Here is a 19608-nt window from a genome sequence, read left to right on the forward strand (position 1 = left end):
CTGCAATTCAAATTTAACAGGACATCATACATTTGAACTGGCAAACCTCGGAGCGGAGTCATTAGTCCAGGGACTCTGAAATGTTGCCTGCTGCTGGGTGTGACTCTGGAATGCACGTTTGCACTGATGGCCTCAGGCTCAGCACCCTGCCCTAATAGCAGGTGGACTTCTGAAGCTGTCTTCGGTTCTTGTGGCTCCTGGCTCTCTCCTCCCTGCCTCTTCTTCCCTGATAGCTTCCCCTGCTGTATGCAGGAACTGTGGGCACGGCAGGAATGTGTGTGACAGCTGGCCATGCAGACAGGAGAGGCAGGGTGAGGAGAATAGGTTTAAAAATATAGACTAGTCAGCTGGCCCCATGCACCTCAACCAAACTCCCTGGGAAATGCTAGCGGCTTTCTGGGCTCACCACCGCTCCCACCAGCCCTCTGTTTAGGGGCTCTGCTCTCTGCTGTGTGTTTCATAAGAGAACAAAAAGAGAGAGGGCTCTTGCTGAGAACTTTTGCTTATGGAAGCAGAATTGTAAAAATGTGCCCCAGGTTCCATGATGGCATTGTGACATTCTGCCTTGTGCTAATGGATAATTCTCCAAAAAAAAAAAAAAAGGGTAAAATCATGACTGTCATACAGAAATAAAAATGAAAACATGTTAAAGATTTTATTTAACTCTTTAAGGAGGAAACTGGCGTTTCAACCAGTTCAGAGAAGCAATAAGACCCACAGATTTATATGGGGTAAAGGAATGTTGTAACGAAAGAGCAAATGGACATAAAATTGGCTTAAGGGGTGTTATAGGCTGAATTGTGTCTCCCCAAATTTATGTGTTAAAGTCCTAACCCTCAGGTACCTCAGACTGTGACTGTGTTTGCAGATAAGGTCTTTAAAGAGGTAATCAAGTTAAAATGAGGTCATTAGGGTGGGCCTTAATCCAGTATGACTGTTGTCCTTATAAGGAGAAGAAATTAGGACACAGACCCACACAGAAGGAGAACCATGAGACAGAAGGTGGCCATCTAGAAGTGAAGCAAGACAGAGACCTCATAAGAAACCAATTCCCATGACACCTTGATCTCAGACTTCTAGCCTCCAGAACTGAGACAAATTTCGGTTGTATAAACCACCCAGCACTTTGTTATCATAGCCCTAACAAACTAATTCAGTGGGGAAGGGTTATTTGAACATCTATAGACAAGAATTAATTTACGTCCCAATTAGTTATCTAAAATTTATAGAGTTGTAAAATAGCTCTGTTAGAATCAGATAACCCAGCCAGTTTAATAATGAGACTTATTTACAACTACAATCAGTAAACTACAGCTTGTGGGTCAAATCCAGCTCCACCACCTGTTTTTGTAAATAAAGCTTTATTGGCACACAGACAGAGTCGGTCCTTTCCCTTGTCTGTGGCTGCTTTCCCACTACAAAGGCAGAGTTAAGTAGTTGTCATCTGCAAAGTCTAAAATATTTACTATCTGGTCTTTTACAGGAAAAGTTTGTAGATCTTCCTCTAGAAAATGCATCATTTCCCACTGAAGCACGGTTTCCCTACAGTTGGAATGCCCTTCAAGGTCGTCCAGTCCAGTGGGTTCCAGATTTTGAAATCTCATGCATCAGTAAAATTTCAAAAAAATACATGAGGGATAGTCACTGGTCTTCAATTTTTACTTCTGTCAAATATCAACTACTTCATAAAAGAAGACATTTCAGCTACGTCATAAAATAAGAGCATAGCGCCTGATTCACTGCATTGTCCTTTCTTTTTTTTCTTTGAGGTTTGGTAAAAACTTTGCCACCAACTAGCCACAGTTCATGGTCTGGATTGTGGGACCACTAATCTGGCTCAACCTTAGGCACCAACTGCTGGCTTTGTCCAGGGAGACTCTGTTGGCTCAGGGAGTCCTGGACTTACTCCTGGTACCCAGGCTAGTTCATGTCTTTTGGCCAGGAAGGACGTCCTCAGGGTCTGGTTATTGCCAGAGCCAGCCTGGGCACACACCCAGCTCCAATTATGACAGGGCCTGCCTTGCTTTAAAAAATATACCTTTTCTTGATTTTTAAAAGAAAGATATGTTCAGTGCAGAAAACTTAGGAAAAAATGGAAAGAACAAAACTCATCTCTACCCAGAGAGATATAAAGGTTTAATGATACACAGGGTGAACAAAAGTGCTTTCCAATCTAAAAAGTTTAAAGGGGCAAAACCCAGCATATCTCCCCAAACTAAAATGAGGTCTGGCACATGGCAGGCACCAGTATTTATTGAAAGAATAATTAAACCTAAACGACTGCAATTATTTTTCCCAGATGATCCAAAAAAATTCAGTCTTTTTACTTTTTTGATGATCAAAATGGCTAATATGGTAAATCTTCCAGGCTGGCCTCCCCACCACCAAAAAAATCTTGTATCTATTTTTTTTCTTCTTAAGGCTTATAACTGCCAAGAACAATCATTTAAGAAGCGAGTATTATATATTTTCACTATTTTCATCATGTTTTACTGTCCAAAAATTAACATCAGTTAAATTGCCATAATGATAAACACAATATAATAATAATAATGATCTTTAAAAATCGATGTAGTGTTCTCTTTGATTTCTTTTTCTTTCTCTCTCTCTTTTTTTTTGGCTGCACTGCGCAGCTTGTGGGATCACATTTCCTCGACCAGGGATTGAACCCAGGCCACTGCAGTGCCCAGTGAAAGTGCACTGGGTGAAAGTAAAGTGAAAGTGCACAGAGGCTAGAGTCCTAACTGCTGGACTTCCAGGGAATTCCCTCAGTGATTTCAAATGAGCAATTCCTAAGAAGCAAAGTTTAAATTATTCAATTATTTCACATTCACGCCTGGTCACCTAAATGAGAAACATCTTGAATTTGCTATTCAAAGTAAACAATTGAGAATACTTTTTAACTCTTTGTGGCTTACAATCCTAAAACCAGGGACTTCCCTGGCGGTCCAGTGGTCAGGACTCTGTGCTTCCACTGCAGGGGGCGTGGGTTCAATCCCTGGTGGGGGAATTAAGATTTAGCATGCCTCGCGGTGTGGCCGAAAAAAGAAAAGAAGAAAAATTACACCTAAAATCAATCATTCATCACTGTTTCCTGTGAAAACATCATCCATACCTCCTGCTTTGCAAGGCACTTCTAAGCCCCTTCAAGCGGTTTATTAATTCCATCTCCCCCTTTAAGAAACAAACATTTCAAACAATCCCTGGCAAACTAGAAGAATGAAAATGACTTCTCCTTGGTTCTTCTTTGTCTGAATAGTTCACTCATATATGTCTGTGTTTCCCCTGATGTTTCACTTTGTTTATATATAAAATTTTTCTCTAAAAACATAAGCTCTTTTTTTTTTTTTTTTTTAAATTAACTTATTTATTTATTTTTGGCTGTGTTGGGTCTTCGTTTCTGTGCGAGGGCTTTCTCTAGTTGTGGCAAGCAGGGGCCACTCTTCATGGCGGTGCGCGAGCCTCTCACTATCGCGGGCTGTTTTGTTGCGGAGCACAGGCTCCAGACGCGCAGGCTCAGTAGTTGTGGCTCGAACCCGTGTCCCCTGCATTGGCAGGCAGACTCTCAACCACTGCGCCACCAGGGCTTCCCTGCCAATGCAGGGGACACGGGTTCGAGCCCTGGTCTGGGAGGATCCCACATGCCGCGGAGCGACTGGGCCCGTGAGCCACAACTACTGAGCCTGCGCGTCTGGAGCCTGTGCTCCGCAACAAGAGAGGCCGCGATAGTGAGAGGCCCGCGCACCGCGATGAAGAGTGGCCCCCGCTTGCCGCAACTAGAGAAAGCCCTCGCACAGAAACGAAGACCCAACACAGCCAAAAATAAATAAATAAGTTAATTTAAAAAAAAAAAAGATGGTGCTTTAAAAAAAAAAAAAAAAAGCAAGTATCATCCCTTTTCAAAAATCACTTCTTTTCTTTGATAAAACTTCTGGTTGCATCTTATTTCAGTCTTGAATCCCACCCACAATCTGAGCCAATCCCTTTGCATTGGCTTATTTCTCTCCATCTGTAACATTTAATCTCCATGCTGAGGTCTGTCCCTTACCTGCCCTGCCCTTGTGAGCCTCCTGTACTCTGACTTGGCCCAGGTGGATTCCCACCTGGCATATGACGGGCAGGAGACCTGGGATGGGCCCCCATGTCTCCACTTATTCCAATTAGATTTTTCTTTCATTGTGTGTAAAAAATTTCCTTCTCAATCACTCCCCAGGAACCAGCTTTCTTGCTTCTCTCACCTCCTCTGGAACTTTTAATGAAGGTTCAGGTCTTAATAGTTTGTCCTTGGACCAGGAATCATTCGATCTGCTGCTACTTACTGACCGTGGTCTTCAATTTAGTATGCCCTTACTATATGCAAGTCAAGCACTATGTGCTTCCTATACATATTTCTAGTCTTCACAAAAACCCTGTAGAGCTGTGTGACCTTGGACAAGCTACAAAACATCTATGGGCATCAGTTTCCTCTTTTAAAATGCGAATAATAACACCCACAGGAGTCTGCATGCTACACTACACCACAGGGCCTTTCTTAGATGGTTGTCTTATTTCTCTACTGTGTCCCCAACATCACCCAGGGCAGGGCTCAATGTATAACTAGAGCTCAACACGTACTTACTTGGTGATTGTTTGAATATAGTTATCTTATTCAATTATTTTCCTGAGTTACTTCTAAAACATGAAACAGATTTGCATTTAAAGTTTATCAAAAGCAGTAGGCATTCACATGAAAGAGCCAATGCAAGTAGAAGTCACTTTTTAAAATGTCTGATGTTTATAAAGCTAAATCCTGAGATCTCTACTCTTGGAATGCTCTAGTTAATTGAATTTCTGTTAACTGTTGATTAGTTTTTGTTAAACAGACTTAGAAATTTTATCAAATTTTAATCTACTTTCTTGCCTTAGGAAGAAGAATCTGCGGGACACACCTGTATTCTGCTTTGGTGACTCAGGACTCCACAGTGTCTCTAGGGTAGGGTTTGGAGCTTCAAGGGGCTCACTGAGGATGGAGGATGAACAGGTGAGTGGCAGGTATTCTAACCCAGGACTCACCTCCATGGGCGTTTCTTCCTCCTTGTTCCAGATATGGTTGATGTTGTCTGGTAGTTGAGGATTACTGTTAGCTGGATTCCAGTTAATCAAAAAATTTTTGGCCAGTGTTTTTGTAATTCTTGGTACCTTTACTCAAGGGACAAAACTTTTAAAATAACTTCAGCCAGGTTTCTCACCTTTGGGACAAGAGAGATTTCCTTAGGCACACATACATCTTTAAAAAAAAAAAAAAAATATATATATATATATATATATACATACACACACACACACATATATATATATGGTCAACCCAGATGTATATTTGTGTCATATACATATATATATATATATATATATATATATATATATATATATATAGGCCTTAAAATTCTCACTTTGGCTGTGCTTTTGAGAAGTGCTAATTCTCCTATAAAGTGCTGGCTGGGCAGCCACCTGAAATGAGGGCCACTGTTTGTTCAAATCAGTTTCTAAACCCATATGTCTCCTTCAGGTCTTGAAATAGTCAAGAGATCTACTTCCCAAGATATGTGTGAAGAACTAAAGTGTGCAAGGGCAAGGAAACCTACAAGATGAATACAGATTATCTTCAGTTTCATTTAACTGCAATTGCCAAAGTTATGCATTTTTTTGGGTATTTGAAAAGTTGTTGTCAAAATGTAAGACTGAGGTTTTGAGCAACCAAAACAAGGACCCATATGTAATAACATTTAAATCTGCATGACTGTGGTTCCCAAACTTTGCTGCACACTGGAATCACCCGGGGAGCTTTTGAAAATCTAGATGCCCAGGTTGTACTCCAGACCAATTAAAATGTGGGAGTGGGAGTCACATGTTAGTATTTTAAAAGATTTCTGGGTGATTCCAAAGTTCAGCAAAGTTTGGGAACCGATGGCATATGGAATTATACAGGTAAGCAATTTTTTTTTTTTTTTTTTTTTTATAAATTTATTTATTTATTTATTTATTTTTTTGGCTTTCTCTAGTTGCGGCGAGTGGGGGCCACTCTTCATTGCGGTGCGCGGGCCTCTCACTGTCGTGGCCTCTCTTGTTGCGGAGCACGGGCTCCAGACGCGCAGGCTCAGCAGTTGTGGCTCACGGGCCCAGTTGCTCCGCGGCATGTGGGATCTTCCCAGGCCAGGGCTCGAACCTGTGTACCCTGCATTGGCAGGCAGATTCCCAACCACTGCGCCACCAGGGAAGCCCCAGGTAAGCAATTTGTAGAATACTACTTAAAGAACTCAACTTACAGAATACTTTAATCCCCAGACCTCATGTGTATTTACATTTAACCTGCTTCAACATTATAATGGTAGAATATTTCAGAAATATGAAAAAGAGACTCTATAAATTAAAAATTATTCTGTAATCTGAAATATTTCCAAAATAGTACAATCCACTCCTTTTTTGCAGGGAGGGGGAAAATCAGAAATATTTATTTCCAGGTTCAAAATCCCTTTTATAAGTACAGAAGCAGGAGAAATACTGAAAGATGAAAGGAAGAAAAGATATAAACAAAGAAAAGCTAAAATGATTATTTACTAAGAATTGCAAATGCTTGTTTTCTGAGCACACCACAAAGTTCCATTCTCTGTTCCTAGGACTTTGTGTAATTATCAGGGACATGATGGCAAAGGCTCATGCTTTTAGTTTAGCAAAATAAACCTGAGTGTTCCTTTTCCCAGGTCTCAGTGAAAACTGAGACTGTACTCTTCTTTATGAAGGAAGAAAGAAAGAATAAAGAAAGGAAGTAAGTTAGGGAGGAAGGGAGGAAGGAAGGAAAGAGAAAATATGTCTTAGTGGTGAGCTCACCTATCCTTTGAACTGCTTTGTGGTTGAAATGCCCTTCCTGACTGATCAGTGCTCATTCAACAGATTCTCACGTATTAGGAACATTCGAGGATTATGTCAGCTGAGACTCCTGCTGCCCATGTGGTAGAGAGAACAACTTATAATAGCAAACATATACCAGACTTAGACGAATTACCCTCCCTGCAACCTGCGGGCCTGTTGGGGTCATTCAATTTGGCAAACAGTCCCGTTTCTATAATCTCTTCCTGCCAAGCTACAGGGACAGCACCTGTTGCAAATCTTTGGAAGAACTGCGTATCTTTATCATCAAATTCGACTCCTCGAACCTCAGAGAAATCTTCAATTTCATCGATATCTTTGGCATAAACCACTGATGGGTCTAGCACAAAGGGAGGCTCAACTAGGCCAGCTTCCAGGCGAGGAAAGTTGATGGTTTTGAAGAAATGGTGTTTCCTGGGATCATCAGACTTTTCTCTGTGAAGAAAGGAGATGGCCAGTCTGAGACACAGTAACAAACCCAAACAGGAACTGTTCTAGCAATTCAAAATATGTGGTCTTCTTTTCCTAGAATACATTTCATTTTAATTGCAGAGACAATATAACATAAAGAACAATTTAGAAAAATTACAACTTTCAAAACCACCCACAGGGAATTCCCTGGCAGTCCAGTGGTTAGGACTCCACGCTTTCGCTGCCGAGGGCCTGGATTCGATCCCTAGTTGGGGAACTAAGGTCCCATGAGCCACACATGGCCAAAAAAAAAAAAAGAAAAAAAAAATTACCCCACACTTCAACTATATGCAGATAGTAGCATTTTCACTGTTTGTAGATCACCTTCACATTTAGATGTAATTTTTAAACAGCCAAGTACTTGACATGTCTTTTGTTCTTGGTGTTTCATGGGAACACCAGCAAAATTCAGTGGGGTCAGAACCTCCTTGCCTGCAGCTTCCAAGTCACTCACTGCCTCTTGCTCTGTCCTTCAGGGTTACATAGAACAAGTGAAGCATGTCTCTTCTTACCTGACCACCACTTACATTTTAAAAGACAGCAGTCATATCCCCTCACTCTTCATATGACATGATTTCTAGGAGCCCCACCTACCTCCCTCAACTGCCACAGTAATCTTTAAAGACTTTTAAATAATCCATTAGCAATTTTTAGCAGCATAACTGAGCATACATTTGGTGCTCAAGACTACAGTTGTTTGTTATCAAAGCCTCCTTCCCCATGCTAGAAATTATTCTAGTATTTGCCTTAGAATAAGGGGGAAAAACGTGTGTTTCCAGTTAGTTGTGTAACCTTTTATATTAGTTACCTATTGCTGTGTAACAGATTGCCCCAACATTTAGTGGCTTGAAACAACAAACATTTGGGACTTTCCTGGCAGTCCAGCGGTTAAGATTCTGTGCTCCCAGTGCAGGGGGCCCAGGTTCTATCCCTGGTCAGGGAACTAGATCCCACATGCTACAATTAAGAAAGAGTCCACATGCTGCAAATAAGAGTCCGCATGCCGCAACTAAAAATCCTGCATGCAGCAATGAAAATCCTGTGTGCTGCAACTAAGACCCAGAGCAGCCAAATAAATGAATAAATAAATTTTTTTTTTAAAAACAGGCTTTATTTAAAAAAACAAAAACAAAAACATTTATTATTATCTCACAGTTTCTGTGGGGCAAGAATCTAGACTTGGCTTAACCGGGTGCCTCTGACTCAGGGTCTCTAGAGACATCACAGTAAACCTGTTGGTCAAGGCTGTGGTCTCATCTGAAGGTTCGACTGGGGTGGGGGGTCAGGGTTGGGGTAATCTGCTTCCAGGCTCACTCATATGGTTATTGGAAAGCCTCCATCCCTCACCATGTGAGCCTCTTCACAGGGCTGCCTGATACCATTGTAACTGTCTTTCCTCAGGACAAATGGTCATAGCAAGAGAGAGACAGAGAGAGAGCTCAAGATATAAGACACAGTATTTTTATTACCTAATCTTGGAAATGACATCTCATTACTTCTGCCATATTCTACTTGTTAGAAGCAAGTCAGTACGTACAAGTAAGTCCCGCCCATCCTTAAGGGAAGGGGTTACTCAAGGGTGTGGATGGCAGGAGGTAGGGATCTTTGGGGACCATATTAGGGGTGGTCTACCATACACTTCTCTTGGTTCTTCTTGAGTCCAAGTTTTAAAGAAATAAAAAGAGGGCTGTTTTGTGGCATCAGGTTCAAACGATTTTTTTCTCTTTTTCATTTTTTTAAAAAGATTTATTATTTATCATTTATTTATTTATTTTATTTATTTTTGGCTGCATCGGGTCTTAGTTGCGGCATGCAGGATCTTCGTTGAGGCATACGGGATCTTTCATTATGGCGCACAGGCTTCTCTCTAGTTGTGGTGTGCAGGTTTTCTCTTCTCTAGTTGTGGTGTGCAGGCTCCAAGGCGCGTGGGCTCTCTAGTTGAGGTGCGCAAGCTCAGTAGTTGTGGCATGTGGGCTTAGTTGCCCCACAGCATGTAGGATCTTAGTTCCCTGACCTGGGATCGAACCCATGACCCCTGCATTGTAAGGCAGATTCTTTACCACTGGACCACCAGGGAAGTCCCCTCTTTTTCTTTTATATGAGTAGGTACGCTGGTCTGACTAAGAGATGTCTTCCTTTTGGAAGAAGTCAATTTCTGTCATAAATCAACCTTAATAAAGCTAATTACATTCATGGTCTTCCCTTTTTCATTTTTGTTCTAGTAATCAGAAAGCTTTTAGGAAAGGGATTGAGGGATTCCCACATACATCCCCTTCAGAGACTCCCTACCGTGTTTGAGGATTACTACAGCAGACTCTGTCCAGTAAGATGACTAGAGTCTAAACTCAATAATGACATTACTAATAACAAGTGGAAATAACCAACATTTATTCAGAGCTACTCTTGGCCAACACGTTATGCTCTTCACTTACTTTGTCACATTTAACCATCACAACAACCCTATCTGTCTTTTAGCTGTATTTTAAACCTCTTTTAACCTCTTTATACTTGCTTTTGCATTTATAAATAGCTGCGTATCTGAGAAAGCCAGCAAATACAGGTGAATTTTTCAAAGGAAAAATTGTAGTCAAATATTATCATGGAAAAGAGAAACTCAGTCGAAGGCTTCTGATGTCCAGCAATTCCCCAGTTCTTGTTTTGTGATTCAAGCCTAGCCCCATCCAGAAAGGCCCATCCAGGACTCCTTGGACTTTTCCCATTATGACCCCACTGAAAAGAGAGGTATGGAAAACTGTATCATAAGATACTATAAGGTAATTCTGTTCTCCCCAAAGCCACTGAGTCTCCATGAATTGAAAGAAAGGGAAATGCAGGCTTGCCATCTATTAGAACCTACTGACCAGACTTCCCTGGTGGCACAGTGGTTAAGAATCGGCCTGTCAAAGCAGGGGACACGGGTTCGATCCTTGGTCCAGGAAGATCCCACATGCCACGGAGCAACAAATCCCGTGGCCACAACTACTGAGCCCGCATGCTGCAGCTACTGAAGCCCGTGCGCCTAGAGCCCATGCTCCCCAACAAAAGAGCCCACCGCAATGAGAAGCCCACGCACTGCAATGAAGAGTAGCGCCTGCTTGCTGCAACTAGAGAAAGCCCACGCACAGCAACGAAGACCCAATGCAGCCAAAAAAAAAAAAAAAAAGAACCTACTGACCAACATCTGTGTGGTTTACATCCTGTAGAGTAAGAGCCTTGAGGGAGGGTTAGTAAGATGAATTGAAACTTCAAGGATGGATTTTTTTTTAAAAGTCAGATCTATTAGGTATAATTTACACAGCAACATTTTAAAGTATCAGAAAGATTTGAGGAATGGGGGTTGGTACCAGATTTTAAATGTGTCAGAACAAGGATAGAGGTAAAATTCCACCCAAGTAGATCAGGAATGAACCTCAGGCCTGTGTGTCTCAGAACAGAGGAGTTAGAATGGGACCAGGTGCCATGAGGAAGGAGCTTGTACCATCTTGATGGCCGCTGGCAGGTACGAACACACTGTACCAGAGGTCAAGAGGGCACCTTTAAAGTCACTCTGAGCAGATTTAACTTGGATAAAGGAGAGTGCCCATGGGCTCGGTGACCGTGGGGAACTTGCCATACCAGTCCTCACGTCAAGATGCACAGTTCTCTTATCTAGGAAATAGACTCACAGATGTAGAGAACAGACTTGCAGTTGCCAAGGGGCAGGGGTGGACTTGGAGTTTGGGATTAGCAGATGCAAACTATTATATATAGAATGGATAAACAACAAGGTCCTGCTGTATAGCACAGGGAACTATATTCAGTATCCTGTAATAAACTATAATGGAAAAGAATATGAAAAAAAGAGTATATATATGTATAACTGAATCACTTTGCTGTACAGCAGAAATTAACACAACGTTGTAAATCAACCCTACTTCAATAGAATAAACTTTTTAAAAAATGCACAGTTCTTAATTAGCATCTCAACCAGGCCCGGGTGGCCTTGGCTTGTCCATTAGGGATGGCCAACTGCAGCCTTTTTGCAACTAGTCACAGAAGACAGGGGAAAAACAGGCCACATTGAGGTTTTCTTTATGTTCTTCCACATCCCCAGCTAGATGCCCCTGGAGGGCAGGGTCCATGCCTTATGCCCCTTTCCAATAAATATCTGTGGGTGCTGATGCTAACAGCAGAAGACTAGGTTCTCCAACTTCTGCTCCTTTCCCTCTGTGTCCAGGTACTGGAAAGCTGATCACTTGGCTCTTTTGCACTAGCCATGCTTACCTCAGTTGTGTAATTAGAGTGAAGGTTATTTGACTCTTGAACCTTTCCCTGGCAGATTTGTTCAGGGCTCTTTTGGCCCATCATCATGCAGTGCCCTTGGGCAAATAGGGGAGACTATTGAGCGTGGCAGCACCATTTGTAAGGGCCAAATCAGCAGCTGCAGGGAGACTTCTCCTGCTTATTGAATATATTTCAGAGCATTGACAGGGGCTATTGTGTTACCAAACCCCACACAGAGATTACAATGGATTTTCTAATAACAGTCAATGAAGGAAAGATACCAGCTGCCCATACACGAGGACCACACTGTGGGGTTTGGTCTGCCAAGAACAGTGGCTATTGGCCTGAGAAGCACTTAAGTCAGAGACTTGCATGGTTATTTGCCCTTATTTGGCTGCACTGTCTGATCAGAATAAATCCTGCAAAATACTTAAGTCTTCACCTTTTATTTTATTGGAAAACACCATAGTTGACCCTATCTGGAGTCCCTGTGAGATGATCAGAAAAGCTTTTGGCTTCTCTGCAAAATTAATTCACAGACCCATAAAGGCAAAAGAGGAGATTCCCTTCAGTGATGTCTAAGGAAGGAGAAGGTTTTTTTTTTATTTCTTTCAAATGCTCGTGAATGCAACAAGGAGGGGGCACTTGACCTCTCCGCTGTGTAACACATTGTCTAGGTATTTGCTCGGCTTTGGAGGATGCCCACGAAAGTAATCAAACATTATCTCATTTAAATGAATGTTTAAAAAATACAAAGAGTTGAAATGAAAACGTTGGAAGGTTTTCTCTTTCACTGAACAGCTGGTTTTTATATGCTTTCTCTCTAATGTTGTAAACAGTTTTTATACAAAACAGTCACAACAACAAATGCTTTTTAAGAAGGTTTTGCTTGACAGAGCAGCTTCAGGCCATGATCCACTGCTTTAAGGTGGCGTTTTCCTGAAGAAGTTAGTCAATGTTTCATTTTACAGATTCAAAGTGTGCTTATAAAGCACTGAGATAGATTTTTATTCAAGGACACCAAGTGGGTTGTGTTCCCTTCAGGGAAGTCATCTAAAGAGACCGTTCGCTTCTTTCACTGCCTTGGCCACTGTTGGGACATCCTCTGATTCCCCCCGCATGGGCTTCAGAGCCAAGATGGTAGAGATGGTCTGTGTTCACCACATCCAGCTCTCCTCTCCTTCCTGGACAGACAGAAAGCGGCACTAGCCAGCTCCCTTGCCCTTAGGCAGGGCCCGAGGACTCACTCCGTCCAACAGAAGTGTATCTGAAATGACCTGTGAAGTGGGTCTGAGGCAGGACAAAGCTCCCCAGGTTCTCTGCATGCTCTCTTGTTGCCACAGCAACCGAAACCACCAGTTCCAGGGGGGCTGAAAGATGGAAGCAGCCTGAAGCTCTGAGTCACCATTCAGAAGGGAGATACCTGGAGAACCCCTGGACCCATAAGGAACTTCATGTGAATGAGAAATAATCCTTTAGTTTTAAGCCGCTGAGACTTTGGGATTTGCTTGTTATCACAACATGGTCCATTTTGACCACACTAATACAACAATGTTGGAATCTACACAGGAAAATCACTTCCACATTTTACTTTCACATCAGTGAAGAGTTCCATCTCATTTCAAAATACTCATTTGTTACTTTGGTTATCTTTGAGATGCTTTGAAAGTCATTACAAATGAATTTTGTTTCGCTATTTAAAAAAATCAGATCAAAAATAAAAAGCTTGCCTCCATATGTAAACATTGTGAGCTAAGGCAGCCCTGTTCTAGAGCCTCCACTGACAACTACTCAGAAGATTTAGAGTAATTTGGCTCTCTAAGTTTTGGTGTAATATTACAAATCAGTCATATTACTTTATGGTTGTAACTTTCTTTTTGTATGTATTTTTAGATTTTGAAAATTCAGTCCAAGTCATTTAAGACACACGAGCTCGTAGTTTAGTCAAAATATTATCTGATATCACCCTTAGAACTAATTAATAATAATTGCTATCACACTGAATGATTCCTAACCTATGTTATATCTAATTTTGTAAGCATTATATCTAAACCTCAAAATATCCCACTGAATTAGTTAGGGTTCTTTAGAGAAACAGAACCAAAAGGGTGCGGAAGAGGTCCAGAATGCACAACAGTGACATAAAAATTATTTTGAGCTGAAGTTATTTGAGAGTCAACAGATGCAGGTTTTGAACTCCTCTTGTCTGCCTTTAAGATAAGCAGAGCCTTGGAAACAAACTCAACTTATAAATCTTCTCCCCGGGAATTTCAGGAGTTTTGGAACCAGGAAAGATTGACTCTTATCACCAGTGACAGAACTCAGCACCACACCTAAATAGACATTGCCATAAAGCTATTATATCTCCCATCTATTCTCCTAAGGGCCATTTATCTTTCCTAAAAGTCAACTGTTCTCCCATAAGTGCCCTTACCCCACTATTTCAAAGAAGTCATTTGTTTTCCTGTAAGTGACCTTCTCCCCATCCCCTTTCCCTATTAAATGGAATATAAGCCCTCAATTCTAACTGCCACATAGTCACACTTTTTTGTGAACTCTTGTGTACATACATAAATAAAACTCTGTCTTTTCTCTTGCTAATCATCTTTTGGCAGTTTAATTTTCAGACTTCCATTCCTAAACCTAAGAGGGTAGAAGGAAATTTCTTTCCTCTCCCCCCAGTACGTGTGTATGTATGAGAGAGAGAGAGAGAGAGAGAGAGTTTATTTTAAGGAACTGGCTCAGGCAATTGTGGAGGTTTGGCAAGTTCAAATTCTGCAAGGTAGGCTGTGTGGCTGGAGACTCAGGCAAGAGTCACAGTTCAAGTTCAAAGGTGGTTTGCTGGCAGAATTCCTTCTTCTCCCAGGGAGGTCAGTCCTTTTCTATTAAGGCCTTCAACAAATCGCATGAGGCTCATCCACATAATGAAGAATAACCTGCTTTACTCAAAACCTAGTCATTTATATGTTAATCTTACCTAAAAAATACCTGCACCGAAACATCTAGAATAGTGTTTGATCAAATATCTGAGTACTGTGGCCTAGTCAAGTTAAGACATAAGATTAACGCGCACACCCACAAAAAACCCCATTTTATATATGAGGATATTGAGACTCCAAGAAAGTAATTCAGTTGCTTGGGGTAAGATGATCAGTATGTAGCCAAGCTGGGATGTGAGTCTACTTCTGTGATTTGAAAACCCTTGGTTTTCTCCTTACATAACACAGTTACTCACTGCCAAGGGTCTTTTCATAGGTTAGGTTTTTTTTATTTTTTTCTTCTAAAATATCTTGATCTTATTATTCCTTTGTACGCAATAAAACTTGACTTTCCTCAAAACTAATTTCAACTGCACTTAACATAGCTGGCAACATCATATGTACTTAATAAATATCTGTTGACTGATTAATGATATTTTACAGAGATGTTTAAAAGGGGCAGAATCTTTCACTTTAAAATACATCTTGGAGGACTTCCCTGGTAGCACAGTGGTTAAGAATCCACCTGCCAATGCAGGCGACACAGGTTCAAGCCCTGGTCTGGGAAGATCCCACATGCTGCAGAGCAGCTAAGCCCATGTGCCACAACTACTGAAGCCCGCGTGCCTAGAGCCCATGCTCGGCAACAGGAGAAGCCACCGCGATGCGAAGCCAGCGCACGGCAACGAAGAGTAGCCCCCACTCGTTGCAACTAGAGAAAACCTGCGTGCAGCAACGAAGACCCAACACAGCCAAAAATAAATAAATAAATAAATAAATAAATTAAGTAAAATTTAAAAACTGCAGTATTTATTTTAAAAAAAATACATCTTGGAGATTGTTCCATATAAAGTGTTCATAGTGTTTGAAAGTGTTGAAAATACTTAGCCACATAATATACAATTAATAACAGGAAAATACTACTACTACTTAATCCCAAGCCTTTGTCATTAATCCAAAGTATTCTCCAAATCCCTGTGGAAATGCTGACATCACTAATCATGTCTTTATATGATAGTTACCTGCTTCCTAAGCGTTGCTCTGGTGTCTTAGCCAAGAAGAGTCTGCAAATGTCTTTTGCTTCCTCTGTGAAGTTATCATGTTGGAATCTGACTTCCTCTTTCAGTGTTCTTTGCTTTAAATCCTCTTTACTGACTTTTTCCTTGTAATCTTTGAATGGTGTTCGTCCAGCAACCATTTCATAAATGCTGCATCCCATTGCAAACCAGTCCACAGGATAGGAATAACTCGCTTTTTCCATTAGGATTTCAGGAGCCATATAACCATTGGTTCCAGCCTGTAATGCCCCAAACAAAAACAAAACAAAACAAAAACACTAATGTGAGTGTAACAGACACTGCTGATAGCCTACACAATACCCATTCTCCTTTTCTTTATTTTTTTATTATTTTAATTATTTTTTGGCCATACAGTGTGGCTTGTGGGATCTTAGTTCCCCTGACCAGGGATTGAACCTACGCCCCCTGCAGTGGAAGTACGGAGTCTTAACCACTGGATCGCCAGGGAAGTCCCTGATTTTAGGATTGTAAGTCATATAATCATTGGTTCTAGCCTGTAATGCCCCAAACAAAAACAAAACAAAACAAAAACACTAATGTGAGTTGAACAGACACTGCTGACAGCCTACTCAATACCCTTTCTCCTTTTCTTTCCTTGTTGAGGGAACCCTAATTTACTTGGCGTGGCCATGTGTCTAACCTATTCTATTCCCTGCTTTCCCAGCAGCCTCTGGTGCAGTCAGGACAGGCCATGCAATCCATTCTGGCCAAGGAGACATAAAGAGGATTTGGCTGGAGTGCATTATAAAAGAGACAGATACGGCTGATCTTGAAGTGGGAAAATCACCTAGACTCTCTTAGTCCCCTCACCTCATCTTTAAGGTAAAAAGTTCACACGGCTGTCTCTAAGATTCCCTAAGTCCTGCTTCTGCTTTTTATTCACAGATAATAGAAAATTAGATGCATGATTTTTTTTTAAGTGGAGTTCTTTATTGCTAATATTGGATGTTCACATAATACTATCTAGTCTGTGATTTTTTTACTCTATTTGCTATGTAATGATACTAATATATCGGCCATCTTTGCCTGTTTGTCTCTGCACTGAAAATTTAATACAGAAATTTTAATCCATAAAATTCCACACATGAAACTTCATTTAACATGCAAGACTATATATTGTAGGCACACTTCTACCGACAATATGTACCAAATGACCATTAGGTTAATGTGTGTATATATATATATATATTTAAATACACATAGCATACAATTTACCATCTTACCATTTTAAGTGTTTAGTTCAAGAGTATTAAGTACATTTATGTTGTGCAATGAATCTCCAGAACTCTTCAGCTTTAAAAGCTGAAACTCTATACCCATTAAACAATTCCCCATTGGGCTTCCCTGGTGGTGCAGTGGTTAAGAATCAGCCTGCCAATGTAGGGGACATGGGTTCGAGCCCTGGTCTGGGAAGATCCCACATGCTGTGGAGCAACTAAGCCCGTATGCCACAACTACTGAGCCCAAGTGCTGCAACAACTGAAGCCCATGCACCTAGAGCCTGTGCTCTGCAACAAGAGAAGCCACCGTAATGAGAAGCCTGCGCACCGCAACGAAGAGTAGCCCCCGCTCGCCACAACTAGAGAAAGCCCGCGTGAAGCAACGAAGACCCAACGCAGCCAAACAAAACAAAGCAAAACAAAAAAACCAAAAAACCCTCCAAAAAACAATTCCCCATTACCCCAACTCCCCAGGCCCTGGTAACCGCCATTCTACTTTCTGTCTCTATGAATCTGACTATTCTAGGTACCTCATATAAGTGGAATCATGCAGCATCTGTCTCTTTGTAACTGAGTATAATTTCAATACATTCATTCATTCAACAAATACATACCTTGTAATTATAAAGTATATACTTACATTATAATATGTTTTCATAAAAACTAAGCTGCTTTTGATTAAAGTATAATCTATAACCTTTACAGCACTTAAAAATGCAAAGAACACCCTAAAATGACAGTAAGCTTCTATTAATATTTACATAAAAATGAGAACATAAATTATTGGCAGAGTTGTGAGAAACAGATGTGCTCTGTAATTTGACTCAGATTTTTAGGAGAGCAGTAAGACACAGAGCATAGAAAATGAGATGTATCAACTGTTCCTGTTCTTCAACCAGGTCACTTGACTTTGGAGCAAGTAGCTCAAAGAATTGACTCAGAAGAAAGGGTAAGGAATCTACATCGCGATGTTCATAGCGTCATTATTCATAATGGTTGCAAGCTGGAAACACCCAATGCCTTTCAATAAAGACAATAGACCAGGAGACGTCCCTGGCAGTCCAGTGGTTAAGACTCTGTACTCCCACTGCAGGGGGCACGCCCACGTGCCCTCCATGCGACCAAAAAAAGAAAAAAGAAAAATAGACTAGAGTCTAGTGTTAATACCAAGAAGTGCATATATGTAATGGGTTTCGCATACTGATTATAAATGTGAATTAAGTACATCAAAAAAGTTTGGAAAGTGTTTTTAGTTGTTTACTGGGTGATTTTTTTTCTGTCTAGTTGCTTAAATATATGTTTTTAATGTATACAATATATGTAATACCTTAGGAATATTAAATTTCATGGATGATTTTTACATGGATAACAACAATGAAAAACATAAATGACCTAAGCACTAATGAGGAGTAATTGGCTTGAGCAAGAAAATTGTGGAAGTGACCTGGGTCTGACAGGCTGGGCATGAGTCAGCATGGCACTGCTGTTTTCGTAGAAGTGGATATGTAATTTGGGTGACCATATGTTCCTGTTGGCCTGGGGCAGTTCCAGTTTACATCTGTTGTCCTGGCATCTTGTCCAGTGTTACATCTGCCCAAACAAAAGGGCGCTGTAGGCTCCTCTGAGGCCCAGGATACAGTCTTACTCATCTTTGTATCAAACTGGGTATTTACCCCCGAGCCTCCCTTGCTGCATGCCCAACAAAATGTTTCTTACGTAAACAATAGTGGAGATGGTAACTAGATGTTTTCCATTCACTATCCAACAAATATTTGTTAAGCCACACCCTGCGGTGATTTCTAGGGATACCAAGACATACTAGGCTTGGCCCCTGACCTTGAGGATTTATAGGCTGGTGGAGACAGGTCAAAAGGTTAATTCAGTAAAGGAGGGTAAATGCCTTAATGGGAGTGGAAAACAAACATAGGGAGGCCAGAGTGTGTGTGTGTGTGTGTGTGTGTGTGTGTGTGTGTGTGTGTGTGTCTATGTGTGTGTTGGGGATACTTCACTGAAAAGTGACAGCCGAGCTGAATTATGAGGGAAGGATCTATCACAAAGAGAAGGCTGTCCAGGTAATGGACATGTGCAAGAGATGGAGTCCGGAAAAATGTGGGGTGCTCGGGGAACTTTAAGTAATTTGGCATTTCTGGAGTATAAGCTCTGTGGGATGCAATGGTGGGAGGGGAGACTAGAGGGGGAGATGTAGATGAAACTGAGAAACACTGTCTGCCGAGGTAGCGAAAGTCCATTCCCAGGCTCCCTTTTCCCTTTGTCCCTTTACTATAGAGCCAGAAGGCTAAGCACTCCATCTCCCAGCCTCACATGTTGCACCGAGGGTGGCCATGGGATAATGTGATATGAGCTTTACTTGAGAGGTGTGCAAGGTGAAGGCACTGACGGTTGGGAAAAAGCTTAAAAAAATGGGGGAAATATCCAGTGAGAACACGAGTAAAACTTAAAGTAAGTCCTTCATAATGTTTAGTTTTCATGTAAGAAATACACACTCATTTTTTAAATATCTCATTTTTAAAAGCTCATTCTCTAATTTTAAGTACTTTGAAAAGGAAAAAAGTAATATTTATCAGAGGAAAAAGAAAGTTAACTAGGCCAGAAAATAAGATATATATTTATAAATTTCTTATGTCAGAGAGCATGGTATTAAAAATGTGAAGGTCAAAGCACATGTTTAACAAA

General features: G+C 41.1%; 1 protein-coding gene across 1 annotated transcript in view; it reads right to left on the minus strand.

The window, feature by feature from the left end:
• Window positions 1–6994: 6994 nt before the first annotated feature.
• Window positions 6995–19608, minus strand: part of GRK7 (G protein-coupled receptor kinase 7) — a 40069-nt gene continuing 27455 nt past the window's right edge. Inside the window, 2 exon segments of the mRNA XM_082395141.1 lie at window positions 6995–7338; window positions 15638–15912. Of these exon segments, the coding sequence (XP_082251267.1) occupies window positions 7002–7338; window positions 15638–15912 (612 nt within the window). The 3' untranslated portion in view covers window positions 6995–7001.

Source organism: Balaenoptera borealis (genome assembly GCF_965194805.1).
Source record: "Balaenoptera borealis genome assembly, chromosome: 5".
Classification (NCBI taxonomy): domain Eukaryota; kingdom Metazoa; phylum Chordata; class Mammalia; order Artiodactyla; family Balaenopteridae; genus Balaenoptera; species Balaenoptera borealis.